This window comes from Callionymus lyra, chromosome 16 (assembly GCF_982586985.1).
Source record: "Callionymus lyra chromosome 16, fCalLyr1.hap1.1, whole genome shotgun sequence".
Taxonomy (NCBI): Eukaryota; Metazoa; Chordata; class Actinopteri; order Syngnathiformes; family Callionymidae; genus Callionymus; species Callionymus lyra.
The window spans coordinates 24,039,118-24,058,702 of NC_141833.1; the positions used below are offsets into that span (position 1 = coordinate 24,039,118).

The following is a 19,585-nucleotide window of genomic DNA, read 5'->3' on the forward strand; positions in this document are numbered from 1 at the left end:
AGTGCGACAGTGAAGGTCATGAGTCAGTCGTGAAGGTCATGAGTGTGACCGTGAAGGTCATGAGTGCGACAATGAAGGTCATGAGTGCGACAGTGAAGGTCACGAGTGCGGTTGTGAAGGTCACGAGTGAGACCGTGAAGGTCACGAGTGCGGTTGTGAAGGTCACGAGTGCAGTTGTGAAGGTCATGAGTGCGGCCGTGAAGGTCATGAGTGCGGTTGTGAAGGTCACAAGTGCGACAGTGAAGGTCATGAGTGCGGCCGTGAAGGTCATGAGTGTGACTGTGAAGGCCATGATTCAGTCGTGAAGGTCATGAGTTCGACTGTGAAGGTCATTAGTCAGTCGTGAAGGTCATGAGTGCGACAGTGACGTATTTTATTTTGACGTTTTATTTTATTAGTAAACAATGTATTTAATCAAGATTGTATATTTATATTTAGTTTTTTATTTACACAGTATTTTGTTTTTTATTAACACAGTATTTTGTTTTTATTAACACAGTATTTTGTTTTTTATTAACACAGTATTTTGTATTTTTATTAACACAGTATTTGGTTTTTATTAACACAGTATTTGGTTTTTTATTAACACAGTATTTTGTTTTTTATTAACTCAGTATTTAGTTTTTATTAACTCAGTATTTAGTTTTTTATTTACACAGTATTTTGTTTTTTATTAACACAGTATTTTGTTTTTATTAACACAGTATTTTGTTTTTTATTAACACAGTATTTTGTATTTTTATTAACACAGTATTTGGTTTTTATTAACACAGTATTTGGTTTTTTATTAACACAGTATTTTGTTTTTTATTAACTCAGTATTTAGTTTTTATTAACTCAGTATTTAGTTTTTTATTAACACAGTTTTTATTTTTTATTAACTCAGTATTTTGTTTTTATTAACTCAGTATTTTTTTTTTTATTAACACAGTATTTTGTTTTTTATTAACACAGTATTTTGTTTTTCATTAACACAGTATTTTGTATTTAATCAAGATTGTATTTTTGTCAACGTTGTATCAGTACATTGTACATTGATGTGTGTATTTGTAATTGTAAACACATTCTTGTACAAACGTGACTTCTTCTGTGAATAAGATGTTTAGATGGTGTTTGTCGCCCCCTAGCGTCTGAGCACACTCACCGACACCAGCGTTGTTGAACATGGCGGGCAGCACCAGCAGGATGTGGTTGGGCCAGTACTTCCTGTACAGACTCATCTCGAAGTGCTTGACCACCAGCACGTGCAGGTGCTGAGCGCCCTCCATGGCGTGGAAGATGTTGAGCAGACCGTGCTCCTGGCGCCCCGTGGTGGGCGTGAAGATGGGGCTCTTGAGCAGCTCCGGGGTCTGGACACAGAGAGAGGTGAGTCTGAGCCGGTGATGCTGGACTCGAGGACCCACCTTGAGGGAGACCAGGGGCAGACGCAGGCTCTCCAGGTGACTCCCCTGCTGGCTGAACACGAAGTGCTGCTCTTTGGTCTTAGGGATGACGAACTGGAGCTGGACCTCCTCGCCCAGCATGGATGAGCAGAAGGTGAAGGTGTGCAGCGAACACTCGGCCAGCTGAGACACACACACACACACACACACACACACACACACACACACACACACACACACACACACACATACACACACACACACACACACACACACACACACACACACACACACACACACACATATTAATTCAATCAATCAACATAATAAAATGATTAAAACAACAAAACTAAAAATAAAGTTTTATCATTTAAAATGTTAAATGTGAGTTGAAGGTGAGTTTAACCAGTTGAAGGTGAGTTAAGCGAGTTAAGGGTGAGTTTAACGAGTTGAGGGCGAGTTGAAGGTGAGTTAAGCGAGTTAAATGTAAGTTTAATGAGTTAAAGAGTTAAAGAGTTTCTCACCGGTGATGCGGGTCCAGGCTCACAGTAGTTATGACACTGCTCACAGTGGTGAAATGCATTATGGGCCGCGAACTGACTCAATCGAATGGACTTGGTCACTCGCTGGAACGTTTGGTTCGTCACTTCCTGTTTGACGTCTGGAGGGAGGAGCAGAGTTAACGACGAGTCACTGACGAGTCACTCACGAGTCACTGACGAGTCACTGACGGGTCACTCATGAGTCACTGACGAGTCACTGACGGGTCACTCATGAGTCACTGACGGGTCACTGACGGGTCACTCATGAGTCACTGACGGGTCACTGACGGGTCACTCATGAGTCACTGACGGGTCACTGACGGGTCACTCATGAGTCACTGACGGGTCACTGACGGGTCACTCATGAGTCACTGACGGGTCACTGACGGGTCACTCATGAGTCACTGACGGGTCACTGACGGGTCACTCATGAGTCACTGACGGGTCACTGACGGGTCACTCATGAGTCACTGACGGGTCACTGATGAGTCACTGACCTTTCATGAGTCTGGGCGTCGTGTCCGTGTACACGGGACTGGCCTTCCTGAACTTGAAGTCTCGGGGGTAGGGGTCAAAGGGCAGCTTGCGGATCTCCTCTATGTCGGGCCACGGGTTGTTTGTGGGCGTGGCCACGTCCGTGGATTCTGAAGGACATCGTGACGTTAGATCCAGAAGTTCACGTCCACGAGAATCTTTACCTTCTTCCTCCACGTCCTGCTCGTCGTACACGTCGACCTCCAGCAGTCGAATCAACATCCGGAACAAGATCCGCAGGAACTGCAGGTACGCACCTGTCTTACCCACCTGGAGAGAATCAATGTTGGACCTTTTATGATCAATAATGTTGGACCTTTTATGATCAATAATGTTGGACCTTTTATGATCAATAAAGTTGAACCTTTTGTTAACAATAATGTTGGACCTTTTATGATCAATAAAGTTGAACCTTTTGTTAACAATAATGTTGAACCTTTTATGATCAATAATGTTGGACCTTTTATGATCAATAATGTTGGACCTTTTATGATCAATAATGTTGGACCTTTTATGATCAATAATGTTGAACCTTTTATGATCAATAATGTTGGACCTTTTATGATCAATAATGTTGAACCTTTTATGATCAATAATGTTGAACCTTTTATGATCAATAATGTTGGACCTTTTATGATCAATAATGTTGAACCTTTTATGATCAATAATGTTGAACCTTTTGTTAACAATAATGTTGAACCTTTTATGATCAATAATGTTGGACCTTTTATGATCAATAATGTTGAACCTTTTATGATCAATAATGTTGAACCTTTTATGATCAATAATGTTGGACCTTTTATGATCAATAATGTTGGACCTTTTATGATCAATAATGTTGGACCTATTATGATCAATAATGTTGAACCTTTTATGATCAATAATGTTGGACCTTTTATGATCAATAAAGTTGGACCTTTTATGATCAATAATGTTGGACCTTTTATGATCAATAATGTTGGACCTTTTATGATCAATAATGTTGAACCTTTTATGATCAATAATGTTGGACCTTTTATGATCAATAACGTTGGACCTTTTATGATCAATAATGTTGAACCTTTTATGATCAATAATGTTGGACCTTTTATGATCAATAATGTTGGACCTTTTATGATCAATAATGTTGAACCTTTTATGATCAATAATGTTGGACCTTTTATGATCAATAATGTTGAACCTTCTTATGAACAATAATGTTGAACCTTTTATGATCAATAATGTTGAACCTTTTATGATCAATAATGTTGAACCTTTTATGATCAATAATGTTGGACCTTTTATGATCAATAATGTTGAACCTTCTTATGAACAATAAAGTTGAACCTTTTATGATCAATAATGTTGAACCTTTTGTTAACAATAAAGTTGAACCTTTTATGATCAATAATGTTGGACCTTTTATGATCAATAATGTTGAACCTTTTGTTAACAATAAAGTTGAACCTTTTATGATCAATAATGTTGAACCTTTTGTTAACAATAAAGTTGAACCTTTTATGATCAATAATGTTGAACCTTTTGTTAACAATAAAGTTGAACCTTTTATGATCAATAATGTTGGACCTTTTATGATCAATAATGTTGAACCTTTTGTTAACAATAAAGTTGAACCTTTTATGATCAATAATGTTGAACCTTTTGTTAACAATAAAGTTGAACCTTTTATGATCAATAATGTTGGACCTTTTATGATCAATAATGTTGAACCTTTTGTTAACAATAAAGTTGAACCTTTTATGATCAATAATGTTGAACCTTTTGTTAACAATAAAGTTGAACCTTTTATGATCAATAAAGTTGGACCTTTTATGATCAATAATGTTGGACCTTCTTATGAACAATAAAGTTGGACCTTTTATGATCAATAATGTTGGACCTTTTATGATCAATAAAGTTGAAGTTAAATCCAGGTGTTATATTAACAAACCAACTAATCTTCACTAGCATCTCATCAATAACCATCGACCTCACCTGAGGGGGTCCACTGAGCAGCAGACGTCGAGGATGCGGGTCTTGCGGAGCGCCACAGTCGGCGTGATGTTGCCTAGCAACCGTCCAGCGGCGGTAGTAGAGGCTCTGCTCCTCGCGCAGGAGGGTCTCGGTGATGGGGGGCCTCAGGGGGCTGTTCCACGACATGTCGGCGTGAGGCAGCAGCGAGTACGAGTTCAGCTGACAGTCGCCCGACAGCAGGTCGTACGCCGCCCGCGACATGATGGCGGTTCGAGGGGCGACGCGGGCGGGTCTCGGGGGGCGACCGAACTGCGTGGACTGACTGGGTCTCTGCGTGGACGAGGAGGACGGGGACGGCGAGGACGAGGACGAGCTGGAGTAGAAGGACTGGGGGGCGTTGGGGGCTTTGGACGGGTGCGACGTGATCTGGCTGCCGAAGGAGTCGCACTCTTGCTTGAACCCCTGAGTGAGGGTCCCCACGTTAGAGGTCACGGCGCCATCTGGTGGACCGGAGGACGTCGAGGGCTTCTGGTCCATGAGGTCGGACGAGCTGACGCCGTTTTCTGCCAACGAACCTGTGGACGAACAAAATACATCAGTATTCTTAAAATAATATCAATATTTCACTCATTTTAGCGCTTTTATAACTCATTTATCTTTATATGAATTATTTATGTTTTGTTTTTGTGTAAATATTCTATATAAATACATTTGTTATTATTATTTTAAATTAATACTTTTATTGAATTTATAGGACAAATATTTGTCATTTTTTGTTTTGTATTTTTTTTTAAGACTATTTTATTATAATATTCTTGTAATTATCTTTTAATACGTGTTTTAAATATTTCCAATAGTGAAGCTGCTGCAGTGACAACAGTGTGTGATTTATCTTATCTTATCTTAACACTTAAACATAGTCAATAACCACGATCTACCTAATCTTATCTTATCTTAACACTTAAACAGAGTCAATAACCACGATCTACCTAATCTTATCTTATCTTAACACTTAAACAGAGTCAATAACCACGATCTTATCTTATCAAAACATTGACTAGAGAATCAGGTTCTGACCCGAGGTTCTGGTGGCGGCGCTGCCGTTGCTCTGCGGTCTCTCCAGCTCGTCTCCGTCGTTGGGGGTCGTCATCGTGGTCTTGTCCGAGTCGGACCCCCGGGGGGTGGAGCCTCTCTTGGGGTCCCGGAACACACTGGTGGACACGTGGGTGCAGGCCAGACCCACCTCCTGCTCCAGGGCCGTCCGGGTCAAGTAGCTGGAGTCGATGAGACGCAGGTCGCTGTACTTGAGGGATCTGAGGAGGAGACGATGATGAGGAAGAACATCTGGAGCTACTGAAGGTTTGAATATTGACTCACTTCACAACAAAGTAACGATATTTAACAGAACTGTGTAGATTTATTTCTATTTTATGTTTATGTTTTATATTTTTTTCAAACAACATAAATATTCACAGCGTTTGTTAATTTTTGTGTTGAAATTAAACTTTCGGCCTCTAGATGGCAGCAGTGGTTACGTCCTCCACAGCTAAAGGAAGAATGATGGCTGAGGACGAGAGGATACAGTGAGTCCAGCAGCTTTTAAAGCTGATGTTTGGACATATTTTGGTTTGAAAACAAATGAAAGTAGTTACAACACCAGAGTCAAGTACTGGACAATACTACACATATATACTTGTTACTACACTATCACAACACCAGAGTCAAGTACTGGACAATACTACACATATATACTTGTTACTACACTATCACAACACCAGAGTCAAACACTGGACAATACTACACATATATACTTGTTACTACACTATCACAACACCAGAGTCAGGTACTGGACAATACTACACATATATACTTGTTACTACACTATCACAACACCAGAGTCAAGTACTGGACAATACTACACATATATACTTGTTACTACACTATCACAACACCAGAGTCAAGTACTGGACAATACTACACATATATACTTGTTACTACACTATCACAACACCAGAGTCAAGTACTGGACAATACTACACATATATACTTGTTACTACACTATCACAACACCAGAGTCAGGTACTGGACAATACTACACATATATACTTGTTACTACACTATCACAACACCAGAGTCAAGTACTGGACAATACTACACATATATACTTGTTACTACACTATCACAACACCAGAGTCAAGTACTGGACAATACTACACATATATACTTGTTACTACACTATCACAACACCAGAGTCAAGTACTCTATTATACTACACTATGAAAGTATTTTATCACCTTGGAAAAGTCTCTCCGAGTGGATCCTTCCCGGTCAGGATGACGATGCATGAAAGTCCCTCCAGGTCCTCGTAGGTGTGAGGAACCCAGTCCTCCTGCTCACAGCCGCGCCAGGACTACAACACAACAACACAACAACACAACAACGTTGAGAGATCATCTTCAATAGTTTCAGGAGCAGAGGTCGGACCGACCTTCAGGCGTCCGATGAAGTGTCTGGACAGGGTCAGCTCGGAGGCGGGGCTTCCCAGCAACACGGCGAAACACAGCGTCAGCCCCAGTTTGTCCCTCACGTCCTCCAGGCGTTCCTTGGCCAGCATGGCCAGCTGCAGGGACGGGACTCGCACCAGCAGCATGTGTCCCCGTCCCTGGGAGCCCTCCCTGCTGGGGGCGTTGATCAGGTCCTCCACCATGGCCAGGGTCTCCGGGGTGATGTGGTCTCGCAGGGACGGGGAGGAGGTCAGCGCCATCATGGCCTCGCTGTACTGCTGGATCAGCAGGTAGCTGCGGATCACCATGCTGTGCAGGTGCGGGTGTCTGTGGAGAGGAGAAGGTCAGGAACCTGCTCGCCACCTTCTCAGGGTTGACCTCTGACCTCTGCAGGAGCGTCTGCACCATCTTCTCGAAGGCGTCGTCGCAGCGCAGGATGGGACTGGCGACCCCCCACTGCAGGGACTTGCTGTAGTCCCTCAGACCGAAGTAGACCAGGTCATGGGGAGACTGCTCCCCCTGCTGGCCGGAGGTCAAACACAAACACGGTGAGTGAACATCAAGTTACATCCAGAATATGAAGTCCAGAATATATGACACAAAAGTATCAAAAATGTATATCTTTAATTTTATAATTAATAAAAAGGACATTAAAAGTAATAAAACAAGACATAGTCATGATCTTAAGGGAGTTAAAACAAATCTGCTCTTTAAATGAACATTTATTTCTACAACTAGAGACTTTTATTACAGAGAAATACAAACATAAAGAACAAAAATGTTGAATTCAAACTATTATTTGTGTCCATAGATCTAGGACGTGTAGAACGATGTCAACACTAGAGCGACAACTGACACTTAAAAAAGAGAAAATAATCAGTATTTAACAAAATAATGGATAGGAAGGAAAAATAGAAGGAAAACATTGTTGGTAAAATATAATTAGATTCTTTATTTCACCAAATAATAAAAGATTGTGGAGGAATCGTTGAGCTGTTAATGCAGATCATGATTATTATTATTATTATAATATGTTTATGTTTTGTTAAATATTGTCAAATCAAGACAAACTGTCAAATATTGTCAGGATGTGCATCAAGTACGTAAACGTATCTTAAGTCTTATGTCTGCGGATTAATTCAAATATTGTTGAAAACGACGACATATATGAGTTTTAAATACTATAGATATAAAGACACGAGAAGAGAAATGAAGATATAAAGAGAGAAAATTGAATTTGTTTACACTTTAACGACATGGATGACGATGTTAGTATTTATATGTGTATCTCCTACTTGTTAATACTTTATTTGATGAATGTGTTTTTCTCTTGGTCCTCCTGGTGTGTTTGTGTTTATATGTGTATCTCCTACTTGTTAATACTTTATTTGATGAATGTGTTTTTCTCTTGGTCCTCCTGGTGTGTTTGTGTTTATATGTGTATCTCCTACTTGTTAATACTTTATTTGATGAATGTGTTTTTCTCTTGGTCCTCCTGGTGTGTTTGTGTTTATATGTGTATCTGTACTTGTTAGTCAATACTTTATTTGATTAATGTGTTTTTCTCTTGGTCCTCCTGGTGTGTTTGTGTTTATATGTGTATCTGTACTTGTTAGTCAATACTTTATTTGATTAATGTGTTTTTCTCTTGGTCATCCTGGTGTGTTTGTGTTTATATGTGTATCTGTACTTGTTAGTCAATACTTTATTTTATTAATGTGTTTTTCTCTTGGTCCTCCTGGTGTGTTTGTGTTTATATGTGTATCTGTACTTGTTAGTCAATACTTTATTTGATTAATGTGTTTTTCTCTTGGTCCTCCTGGTGTGTTTGTGTTTATATGTGTATCTGTACTTGTTAGTCAATACTTTATTTGATGAATGTATTTTTCTCTTGGTCCTCCTGGTGTGTTTCTGTTTATATGTGTATCTGTACTTGTTAGTCAATACTTTATTTGATTAATGTGTTTTTCTCTTGGTCCTCCTGGTGTGTTTGTGTTTATATGTGTATCTGTACTTGTTAGTCAATACTTTATTTGATGAATGTATTTTTCTCTTGGTCCTCCTGGTGTGTTTGTGTTTATATGTGTATCTGTACTTGTTAGTCAATACTTTATTTGATTAATGTGTTTTTCTCTTGGTCCTCCTGGTGTGTTTGTGTTTATATGTGTATCTGTACTTGTTAGTCAATACTTTATTTGATGAATGTATTTTTCTCTTGGTCCTCCTGGTGTGTTTGTGTTTATATGTGTATCTGTACTTGTTAGTCAATACTTTATTTGATTAATGTGTTTTTCTCTTGGTCCTCCTGGTGTGTTTGTGTTTATATGTGTATCTGTACTTGTTAGTCAATACTTTATTTGATGAATGTATTTTTCTCTTGGTCCTCCTGATGTGTTTGTGTTTATATGTGTATCTGTACTTGTTAGTCAATACTTTATTTGATGAATGTATTTTTCTCTTGGTCCTCCTGGTGTGTTTGTGTTTATATGTGTATCTGTACTTGTTAGTCAATACTTTATTTGATGAATGTGTTTTTCTCTTGGTCATCCTGGTGTGTTTGTGTTTATATGTGTATCTGTACTTGTTAATACTTTATTTGATGAATGTGTTTTTCTCTTGGTCCTCCTGGTGTGTTTGTGTTTATATGTGTATCTGTACTTGTTAGTCAATACTTTATTTGATTAATGTGTTTTTCTCTTGGTCCTCCTGGTGTGTTTGTGTTGTTCTTTACGAGTAAACAATGTTAATAACACACAACAAACAGGAACTCTCACCAGACTCTCTCTGCACGGCCAGTGGACCTCGTTGCCGACGCTGATGCGCGACTGCTGCGTCTGCAGCGTGTACGGGAAGCAGCTGACCTGCAGCACCAGCAGGTTCAGGGCGTCCAGGACCTCCTTGCAGTTGACCACGCGGTCGGCCAGACCCTGCAGCTCCCCGTGACACACCGAGCCGGACAGAGCGCTGGAGAGACCAGTGGAGGGAAAAGGTAACATCTCAGATCGTATGTTGAAGTTAATATTAAAAACATTTATAAAACCATATGTGACAGAAACGACAAAAAATGCATTATTTTATATTAGTTAAAGCATTATTTAATGAATAATTATTATTGTTTTTGTATTCATCTCGTTTATTCATTTTATTTTATATTTTCTACCGCTTTATCTCTTATGGGGGTCGCGGGGAGACTGGAGTCTATCCCAGTTTTATAGGGCGAGAGGCAGGGGACACCCTGGACAGGACACCAGTCTGTCTCAGGACACACAAAGACACACAACCATTCACACACACACTCATACCTACGGACAATTTCCCCTCAAGTTCTCAATCAACCTCTGTATGTTTTTTGACTGTGGGAGGACACCGGAGTGTCCGGAGTAAACCCACGCAACACGAGGAGAACAAATAAACTCCACACAGAAAGGTCACAAGATGGTTTGACCTGGAAGTGAACCATCTTGCTGTGAGGGCTAACCTCTGCGCCACAGTGCGCCTCATTTTACTGCTTCATTCTATCATTTGTATCCAGAACACAAAAATAAAAATAATAACATTATAGTAGTAGTTTGTAAAACAATGTCAACGAGTTCTGATCCTCATTTTTCTGAAAATAGTTTTCCAGCAGTTTATTCTGAAGACCAGAGGACACAGGACTTCTCCGACCTGAAGTCTAAACACCTGGGTGCTCTTGAGCAAGGTTTTTACCTGGTGAGGTCGACGTGCGAGTTGTCGTGGATGAGCACGAACAGCGTGTACGGGTTCTGCTTCACCTTCCTCATGAACGCCTCCATCTTGGCGTGGATGTCGGCGTCCAGGCGCACCACGTACTTGTCGGACTTCTGGTGAGCCGAGGAGGCGTCTTCGATGCCCAGGTCCACCAGGACCCCCGACTGTCGTATCCGCTGGGCCGTCTGGTGGACCAGCACGTGAGAGGGCGGGACCAGGATCAGGAAGTCCACTTTACAGAAGCGACCCAGGTCCAGGTTCTGAGTCCCCGAGTCGGCGATGGAGCAGACTTGCGAGAGGAGGTTCCGGGCCACGGTCAGCTGGGCCGGGAAGATCTGGAAGACCTTGTTGATCAACTCGGCTGCAGGAACACAGATAATAAAATACATGTTAGATAAAGAAACGTTAAAAAATCTGGCCTTGTGTCAAAACATACGATTTTTAATTATTCTTCCATAACTGGAGGAAAAATTAACAGTTGAGATGAAACACATTATATTTAAAAATGTAGTACATATATTTTAAAAAGTAATACGTCAACAAATAATATATAACATATTTTTAATTAATTACAAATAAGTTATAAGAATAAATGAAGATAAATATATAATAAATAAAATAATGATACAACAGTAGGAAGAAGGTTCAGTAAGAACTTTTCTATATTTATTTTCATTTATGTTTCAAACAACTCGTCATAGACTTGACAGACGATCAGCACCGAGAGGAACTCGCTCGCACAACGTTCATGTGAATCACGACGATGAAAGGATGAACTGTTTGACCTCTGTCCGTGAGCGGCGACATGCCGGCGGCCTCCTGCGAGTGGATGTTCTCCGTGACGTCGCCCTGGTAGGGCTGCACGACCTGACCCTTCCGTCTGCGCTGGTACCGGACCAGCTGCTTGTCCAGATTGTCCCCTTGAAAAACAACCAATCAGCAGGAGACAGATGAGCAAACGTCTGCTGAAGGAACATATTCACAGGAGAAACTAGACGTTGAATCAGAGTGAAATTTAATTGAAGAATTAACTCACGGAGATAAAACAAGTTAAGACTTGAAAAGTCTATCAGAATATTTAACTTAACATGTCAAACGTGGATTTTCTTTTACTTTAATGTTTATTATTTTTAATTATTGAAACACAAATTGTAAATATTTTCATTTTTTACACAGAGTTCAGAATTATAATTCCAATAATTAAGAATAAAAAGGTCCATTGTATATATTTTTTTAGTTGTAATCTCAATACAACAATGTTGCGATGACACCAGACATCACCAAACGAGTGCCGAGCTACTCGTTCGAACTTTGAGCCAATCATGCGACACATAAACAAAAGAACAAGTTTCAAAATTTAAAATGTTAAGCTCAATATTCTGTATTTTATTTGTACAGAAATCATAATTAGTTGAAGCTAAAAATAACGTATGATAATAATGTTAAAAAGGTATTAATTAAAATTATTATATTATAATATTATATTGTTTCTATTCAATATTCACAATCAAACGACGTAAACAAAGATTCAGTAAAAGGGAACGATTTTTATAATGAGATTATAAAACACCTTTAATTATATTTTAAATAAATGGTAAACTAATAATAACATGAAAATTATGCACATTTTACTTTAGAACTTGTTTAATTTACCCCCATTTTCACAAGTTTTACTAAGTAAATTTGCGACATTTGATCATTGTTCATTTAGGAATTACCCATAATAAAAGAATAAATATGAATATTTATGGAGAAAGTAGCATAGCATACTATAGCATACCTAGCCAAACAGCTAATGCTAGCACAGTTAGCAGCGAAGCTTCTCTGGGTCTATAGATGCATGTTATTTAAAAAAAACGTTTATTTCAATATGTTGCAAGTTTTGACTAAAAGGTAATGATTCCTAAAGTATTGAAGATAACAATAAATAGTAAAAAGGTTTAACTTTAGGTTAACATGGGGAGAGTTTCAACATTTAAAATGTTAAACTCAATATTCTGTATTTTATTTGTACAAAAATCATTAAAAACAACTGAACATGTTAAAAAGGTATTAATTAAAATTATTACATTATATTATAATATTATATTGTTTCTATTCAATATTCACAATCAGATGATTTAAACAAAGATTCAGAAAAACTGAATGTTTTTATAATCAGATTTTTAAAACACTTTTAATTACTGAAAAAACAATAAAACATGAAAATTCTGCAAATTTTTCTTTAGAACTTGATTAATTTTTTTAAGTTTTACGAAGGAAATTTGCGACAATTTCAACATTTCAAATGTTAAACTCAATATTCTGTAATTTATTTGTACAAAAATCATTAAAAACAACTGAACATGTTAAAAAGGTATTAATTAAAATTATTACATTATATTATAATATTATATTGTTTCTATTCAATATTCACAATCAGATGATTTAAACAAAGATTCAGAAAAACTGAATGTTTTTATAATCAGATTTTTAAAACACTTTTAATTACTGAAAAAACAATAAAACATGAAAATTCTGCAAATTTTTCTTTAGAACTTGATTAATTTTTTTAAGTTTTACGAAGGAAATTTGCGACAATTTCAACATTTCAAATGTTAAACTCAATATTCTGTAATTTATTTGTACAAAAATCATTAAAAACAACTGGACATGTTAAAAAGGTATTAATTAAAAGTATTACATTATATTATCATATTAAATTGTTTCTATTCAATATTCATAATCAGATGATTTAAACAAAGATTTGAGATGTTAAACTCAATATTTAACAATACACTGATAAAACTCATTTAAACACAGACCCGTTTGCAGTAACAGTTTCCGCCACTAGATGGAGGAACTGAACCCACATTCTTACCCAGTGACGTGGTCTTGAAGTGAGCCGCCAGGACGCTGACCTTCCCGGTGATGAGCTCGTAGCTGATCTCCTTCAGGAACTCGTTGGTCGTCAACATTCCCTCGGCCAGAGCTCGAGCCTGATACTTCCCTGAGGACGACACGCTGGGTCACACACGAACGGGTGTTTGAATGGGTCGAGGACTGACCTAGGACCAGGACGCAGAACTCGTTGACCTTGGAGGCGCAGATGATGACCACGTACGTGGGCAGGACCTGCTGCCGCGGCCCGTCGCCCAGCGAGCGCAGGGACTCGGAGATGCCTTCGCCCAGCGTGCCGTGAGAGACCACCACCTGGACCCGGCCCCCGGACACGCTGGCCTCCAGCCGGGCCAGCCAGGGCAGCTGGGCGGGCGAGACCGCCGGACCCCCTGGACAGCTCAGCATGGCCTTCAGAACGATCTGCTCCAGCTCCTCCCGCAGAGGAATCTGCTCCGAGCCTTGAGGGGAGAACAGATGCCGTCATGTCACTGACTGATGATACATTGTTGGGGAAACATCTGCTTCCAATTGTCGGAACCAAAGATAATTTCTGGTTCTGTCCGTCGGGTCAGTCTGACCTGCCAAGTCTTGAATAACAGGAAACACGGAGCGAGAAGATCAGAGCGACGTGTGATAAGAGCCTCGATGCTGTAACACTTCGAACCTTCTGGAGTGAATGTTGTTCTGAGAGAGTCGTTGCTTTTTCTATCATCTGTATATTTGACATTATCTCTTCAATTATTGAATAAAACTATTAAATAAAATCAATTTATAAAGACAATATTTTGAAGATTCATATCTTTCAAGTCGCTCTGTTGCTTTAGTCTGATTATTAATTATTATATTAATTATTATTATAACTATTATAATGTTTATATTGGACTTAAAAGACAATGACTTTAAATATATAATCATTTTGGAACAATTATTTTTTAATTAAGATATCTATGTGTGAAAAAAATATATATTTGTATTTGTATTTCACTTATTGAAAAAATAAATTCAACCTTTGATATACAAATGATTGAATTTAATTATTTAAAAAATGATTGTTTTATCTCTGGGTAACACAAGCGAAACAACAACAAACACATTTTGTTTTTGAGCCTCCGGGTCACCTTGACCCAGAGATAACACAAGGGTTTGTTCCTCGGAACAAAACCAACAACATTTCACTGAAACATGTCAATGTAATTATTATTTCAATGGCACCGATCGTCTCTCATACGAATGGACTCACCGAGCCGGGCCAGGTACTGCAGCGTGAGCAGGATCATGGTCTCCACGTTGAGGACTTGACTTCGGTTCAGGCCCAGAGTGTCCAGAGTTTTCTCCGTCAACTGGCCGTTCTTGTAGCAACTGACCAGCAGCGGACTGACCACCACGTCGCCGACGTTGCCGTAGAAATACGGTAACGTGCCGTGACCTGTGGGTCGTTGAAAAAATATAAAAATATGAATTAAACTAATATAAACATTTTCTTGTTTGTTTTTCATTTCACCTAATTATCAGTGTTTTATTATTTGTGTTGTTTAACCTCCGTTTCACAAGATACACAGATTTTTTAACATATATATTTTCATAAAAGGAAGATAAATATGTGATATTATTGCTTTAAACAAGAATCTCTTTACATTTATGAAACAAAGTGATAGTTAATGTCATACTTTTATTAAATAACTAGTCCTAAAAGAACCCGAGGCAGCTACTACGTTAGCCATGCTAAGCTAAAGTGGCTAAAACGTTTTTTTCTCACCTAAGAAATAACCATTATTTACTTACTCACCTTTTTACGATTTATTTTTATATTCAATACTTTAGGAATCATTAGCTTTTAGTCAAAACTCGCAGAATATTGAGATAAATAGTTGTTTTTTTAAAGAACATGTGCATCTATAGACCCAGAGAAGCTGCGCTGCTAACTGTGCTAGCGTGAGCTGTTATGCTAACACATTACACCTTATGCTAGGTATGCTATAGTATCGATGTTGTGCTACTTTCTCCATAAATATTCATATTTATTCTTTTATTATGGGTTATTTCTGAGTAAACAATCATCAAATGTCGCAAATTTACTTTGAAAACTTGTGAAAAAGGGGAAAAATTAATCAAATTCCATATTAAAATGTGCAGCATTGTCATGTTGTTATTAGTTTTCATTTCATTCACATTTCATTTAAAATGTAATTAAAGGTGTTTTATAATCTGATTATAAAAACATTCAGTTTTTCTGAATCTTTGTTTACTTTTGTTGTTTACTTACTTGTTTTAATGATAATTGTACAAATAAAATACACAATATTGAGTTTAACATTTTAAATGTTGAAACTCTCCCCATGTTAACCTAAAGTTAAACCTTTTTACTATTTATTTTTATCTTCAATACTTTAGGAATCATTACCTTTTAGTCAAAACTTGCAACATATTGAAATAAACTGTTTTGTTAAAGAAAAGGTGCATCTATAGACCCAGAGAAGCGGTGCTGCTAACTGTGCTAGCATTAGCTGTTTAGCTAGGTATACTATAGCATCAATGTTATGAATATTGTAAATGAATATTTCATTTTTATTATTTTATTATTGGTTATTTCTGAATAAACAATCATCAAATCTCACAAACTTCCTTTGTAAAAACAAGTAAAATGTGCAGAACTTTCATGTCATTATTTCTTTTTTATTAATTTAAAATAAAGTAAAAGGTGTTTTATAATTATTCCCCTTTTTCTGGCTCTTTGTTTACATCATTCTGATTAAATATAGACAATATAATAGTTAGTATTTTAATTAATAGCTTTTTTTTAACACGTTCAGTTGTTTCTAGCTTCAACTATTGTGTCATGATTTCAGTACAAAATAAAGATAGTTTTCATGTAAACAAGGATCAGAAAGCCTGTCAATCACAGCAGGTACCGATGAGAATGACGGGTCGCACGCCTGAGACTCCGAGCAGGTTGTCGGGGACGACGACCGTCTCGCCGACGCTGACGGGCTGAGGCTGGACGACGGCGGTGACGGGCGTCTGCGGACACGACGCGCTCGACGCCAAACCTGGAAGATAAAAACCCAGGATTCAAGCGGCTGCGGAACAAGGTCACGGAAAATTAAGGTCCAAGAGACGTTTCCATCTTAGCCCCGTCGCCATGGAGACCACGAGTGAATCATCCCTGACAACGAGAGGACGTCAGCGAGGCTCGGACGACGACAACAACAAAGATGGAGGACCTGAGAGCAGTTTCAACTCACGCATGAACGCACCTGGAGAACACACGATGGGTCGGATCGCCGGCACCGGGACGGCCGTGGGCGGCACCGGAACCAGCGTGTTGGGGTGCCAACTCCTGTGGCGCTTCTTAGGAGGACCGGAGTGCATGGCCGAGGATCCTGCCACAGAAACGACATCCACGAGTGAACGAGTGAGTCGACTCTACTGCCCTCGAGCAAGACGCCGGCGCTTCTTTTTTAGCTTTTGAAAAATGTTCTTGATAGCAATGAGCTCATCGGGCCAGCAGGGGGCAGGAGATCACACAAGTATGGAGGAGCAAGAACTATGATAAGCTTGTGAGCGACCTTCAAACGACTCAGGGATCCAGATGGATATTTCGAAAACCATCAAAACAATCCGTGTCACTATCATTAGTTTAATAGTTTCATCAGTTTTTGAGTTATTTCACAGACGTTTAGAGTATGGAGGAGCAAGAACTATGATAAGCTTGTGATTGACCTTCAAACGACTCAAGGATCCAGATGGATATTTGGAAAACCATCAAAACAATCCGTGTCACTATCATTAGTTTCATAGTTTCATCAGTTTTTGAGTTATTTCACAGACGTTTAGAGTATGGAGGAGCAAGAACTATGATAAGCTTGTGAGCGACCTTCAAACGACTCAAGGATCCAGATGGATATTTGGAAAACCATCAAAATAATATGTGTCACTATCATTATTTTAATAGTTTCATCAGTTTTTGAGTTATTTTGCGGACGTTTAGAGTATAGAGGAGCAAGAACTATGATAAGCTTGTGAGCGACCTTCAAACGACTCAAGGATCCAGATGGATATTTAGAAAACCATCAAAATAATCTGTGTCACTATCATTAGTTTCATCAGTTTTTGAGTTATTTTGCGGACGTTTAGAGTATGGAGGAGCAAGAACTATGATAAGCTTGTGAGCGACCTTCAAACGACTCAGGGATCCAGATGGATATTTAGAAAACCATCAAAATAATCTGTGTCACTATCATTAGTTTCATCAGTTTTTGAGTTATTTTGCGGACGTTTAGAGTATGGAGGAGCAAGAACTATGATAAGCTTGTGAGCGACCTTCAAACAACTCAGGGATCCAGATGGATATTTCGAAAACCATCAAAACAATCTGAGTCACTATCATTAGTTTCATAGTTTCATCAGTTTTTGAGTTATTTTGCGGACGTTTAGAGTATGGAGGAGCAAGAACTATGATAAGCTTGTGATTGACCTTCAAACGACTCAAGGATCCAGATGGATATTTGGAAAACCATCAAAATAATGTGTCACTTTCAGTAGTTTCATCAGTTTTTGAGTTATTTTGCGGACGTTTAGAGTATGGAGGAGCAAGAACTATGATAAGCTTGTGATTGACCTTCAAACGACTCAGGGATCCAGATGGATATTTGGAAAACCATCAAAATAATATGTGTCACTTTCATTAGTTTCATCAGTTTTTGAGTTATTTCACAGACGTTTAGAGTATGGAGGAGCAAGAACTATGATAAGCTTGTGAGCGACCTTCAAACAACTCAGGGATCCAGATGGATATTTCGAAAACCATCAAACCAATCTGAGTCACTATCATTAGTTTCATAGTTTCATCAGTTTTTGAGTTATTTCACAGACGTTTAGAGTATGGAGGAGCAAGAACTATGATAAGCTTGTGAGCGACCTTCAAACGACTCAGGGATCCAGATGGATATTTAGAAAACCATCAAAATAATCTGAGTCACTTTCATTAGTTTCATCAGTTTTTGAGTTATTTTGCAGACGTTTAGAGTATGGAGGAGCAAGAACTATGATAAGCTTGTGATTGACCTTCAAACGACTCAAGGATCCAGATGGATATTTGGAAAACCATCAAAATAATATGTGTCACTTTCATTAGTTTCATCAGTTTTTGAGTTATTTTGCGGACGTTTAGAGTATGGAGGAGCAAGAACTATGATAAGCTTGTGAGCGACCTTCAAACGACTCAAGGATCCAGATGGACATTTAGAAAACCATCAAACCAATCTGAGTCACTATCATTAGTTTCATAGTTTCATCAGTTTTTGAGTTATTTCACAGACGTTTAGAGTATGGAGGAGCAAGAACTATGATAAGCTTGTGAGCGACCTTCAAACGACTCAAGGATCCAGATGGATATTTAGAAAACCATCAAAATAATCTATGTCACTATCATTAGTTTCATCAGTTTTTGAGTTATTTTGCGGACGTTTAAGCTTGTGAGCGACCTTCAAACGACTCAAGGATCCAGATGGATATTTAGAAAACCATCAAAATAATCTGTGTCACTATCATTAGTTTCATCAGTTTTTGAGTTATTTTGCGGACGTTTAGAGTATGGAGGAGCAAGAACTATGATAAGCTTGTGAGCGACCTTCAAACGACTCAGGGATCCAGATGGATATTTAGAAAAGCATCAAAACAATCTGTGTCACTATCATTAGTTTCATCAGTTTTTGAGTTATTTTGCAGACGTTCAGACGAACACACACCAGAGCATCGACTCCTGGTCGGACCTACTACACCCTCGGTCACGACCGAACCTCGTTCTTACCTGGACTGTCTCCCAGCTCCGAGGTGCGGTACCCCTGGCTCGGGGGCCCCAGCGAGACCTGCGACGGGCTCAGGAGGGGCGGACGTACGTCGACGACCAAGCCGTTGGCGCTCGGGTTGACCCTCAGAGCTGTGGGCACTATAAAGACATAAGAGAAATTAGAGGCGTCACACACACACACACACACACACACACACACACACACACACACACACACACACACACACTGGAGGTCGAGTCCGGCGATAAAAG

At 38.9% G+C, this 19,585-nt stretch overlaps 1 protein-coding gene across 2 annotated transcripts in view; it reads right to left on the reverse strand.

Moving 5' to 3' along the window:
• Positions 1 to 19,585, reverse strand: part of greb1l (GREB1 like retinoic acid receptor coactivator) — a 34,656-nt gene that overhangs the window by 4,556 nt on the left and 10,515 nt on the right. Inside the window, exons 9-27 of one of the 2 annotated variants that reach the window (XM_087810406.1) lie at positions 19,334 to 19,471; positions 16,779 to 16,904; positions 16,434 to 16,571; positions 14,765 to 14,950; positions 13,692 to 13,982; positions 13,505 to 13,633; positions 11,430 to 11,564; positions 10,624 to 11,005; positions 9,690 to 9,879; positions 7,301 to 7,437; positions 6,900 to 7,242; positions 6,706 to 6,821; positions 5,489 to 5,724; positions 4,433 to 4,986; positions 2,623 to 2,728; positions 2,422 to 2,568; positions 1,907 to 2,043; positions 1,404 to 1,565; positions 1,145 to 1,349 (exon numbers count right to left, since the gene is read on the reverse strand). In XM_087810406.1, coding sequence (XP_087666532.1) covers positions 1,145 to 1,349; positions 1,404 to 1,565; positions 1,907 to 2,043; positions 2,422 to 2,568; positions 2,623 to 2,728; positions 4,433 to 4,986; positions 5,489 to 5,724; positions 6,706 to 6,821; positions 6,900 to 7,242; positions 7,301 to 7,437; positions 9,690 to 9,879; positions 10,624 to 11,005; positions 11,430 to 11,564; positions 13,505 to 13,633; positions 13,692 to 13,982; positions 14,765 to 14,950; positions 16,434 to 16,571; positions 16,779 to 16,904; positions 19,334 to 19,471 — 3,858 coding nt within the window. Of the gene's footprint in view, positions 1 to 1,144; positions 1,350 to 1,403; positions 1,566 to 1,906; positions 2,044 to 2,421; positions 2,729 to 4,432; positions 4,987 to 5,488; positions 5,725 to 6,705; positions 6,822 to 6,899; positions 7,243 to 7,300; positions 7,438 to 9,689; positions 9,880 to 10,623; positions 11,006 to 11,429; positions 11,565 to 13,504; positions 13,634 to 13,691; positions 13,983 to 14,764; positions 14,951 to 16,433; positions 16,572 to 16,778; positions 16,905 to 19,333; positions 19,472 to 19,585 lie in introns of both variants that reach the window. The other variant, XM_087810405.1, reaches the window with a different exon arrangement.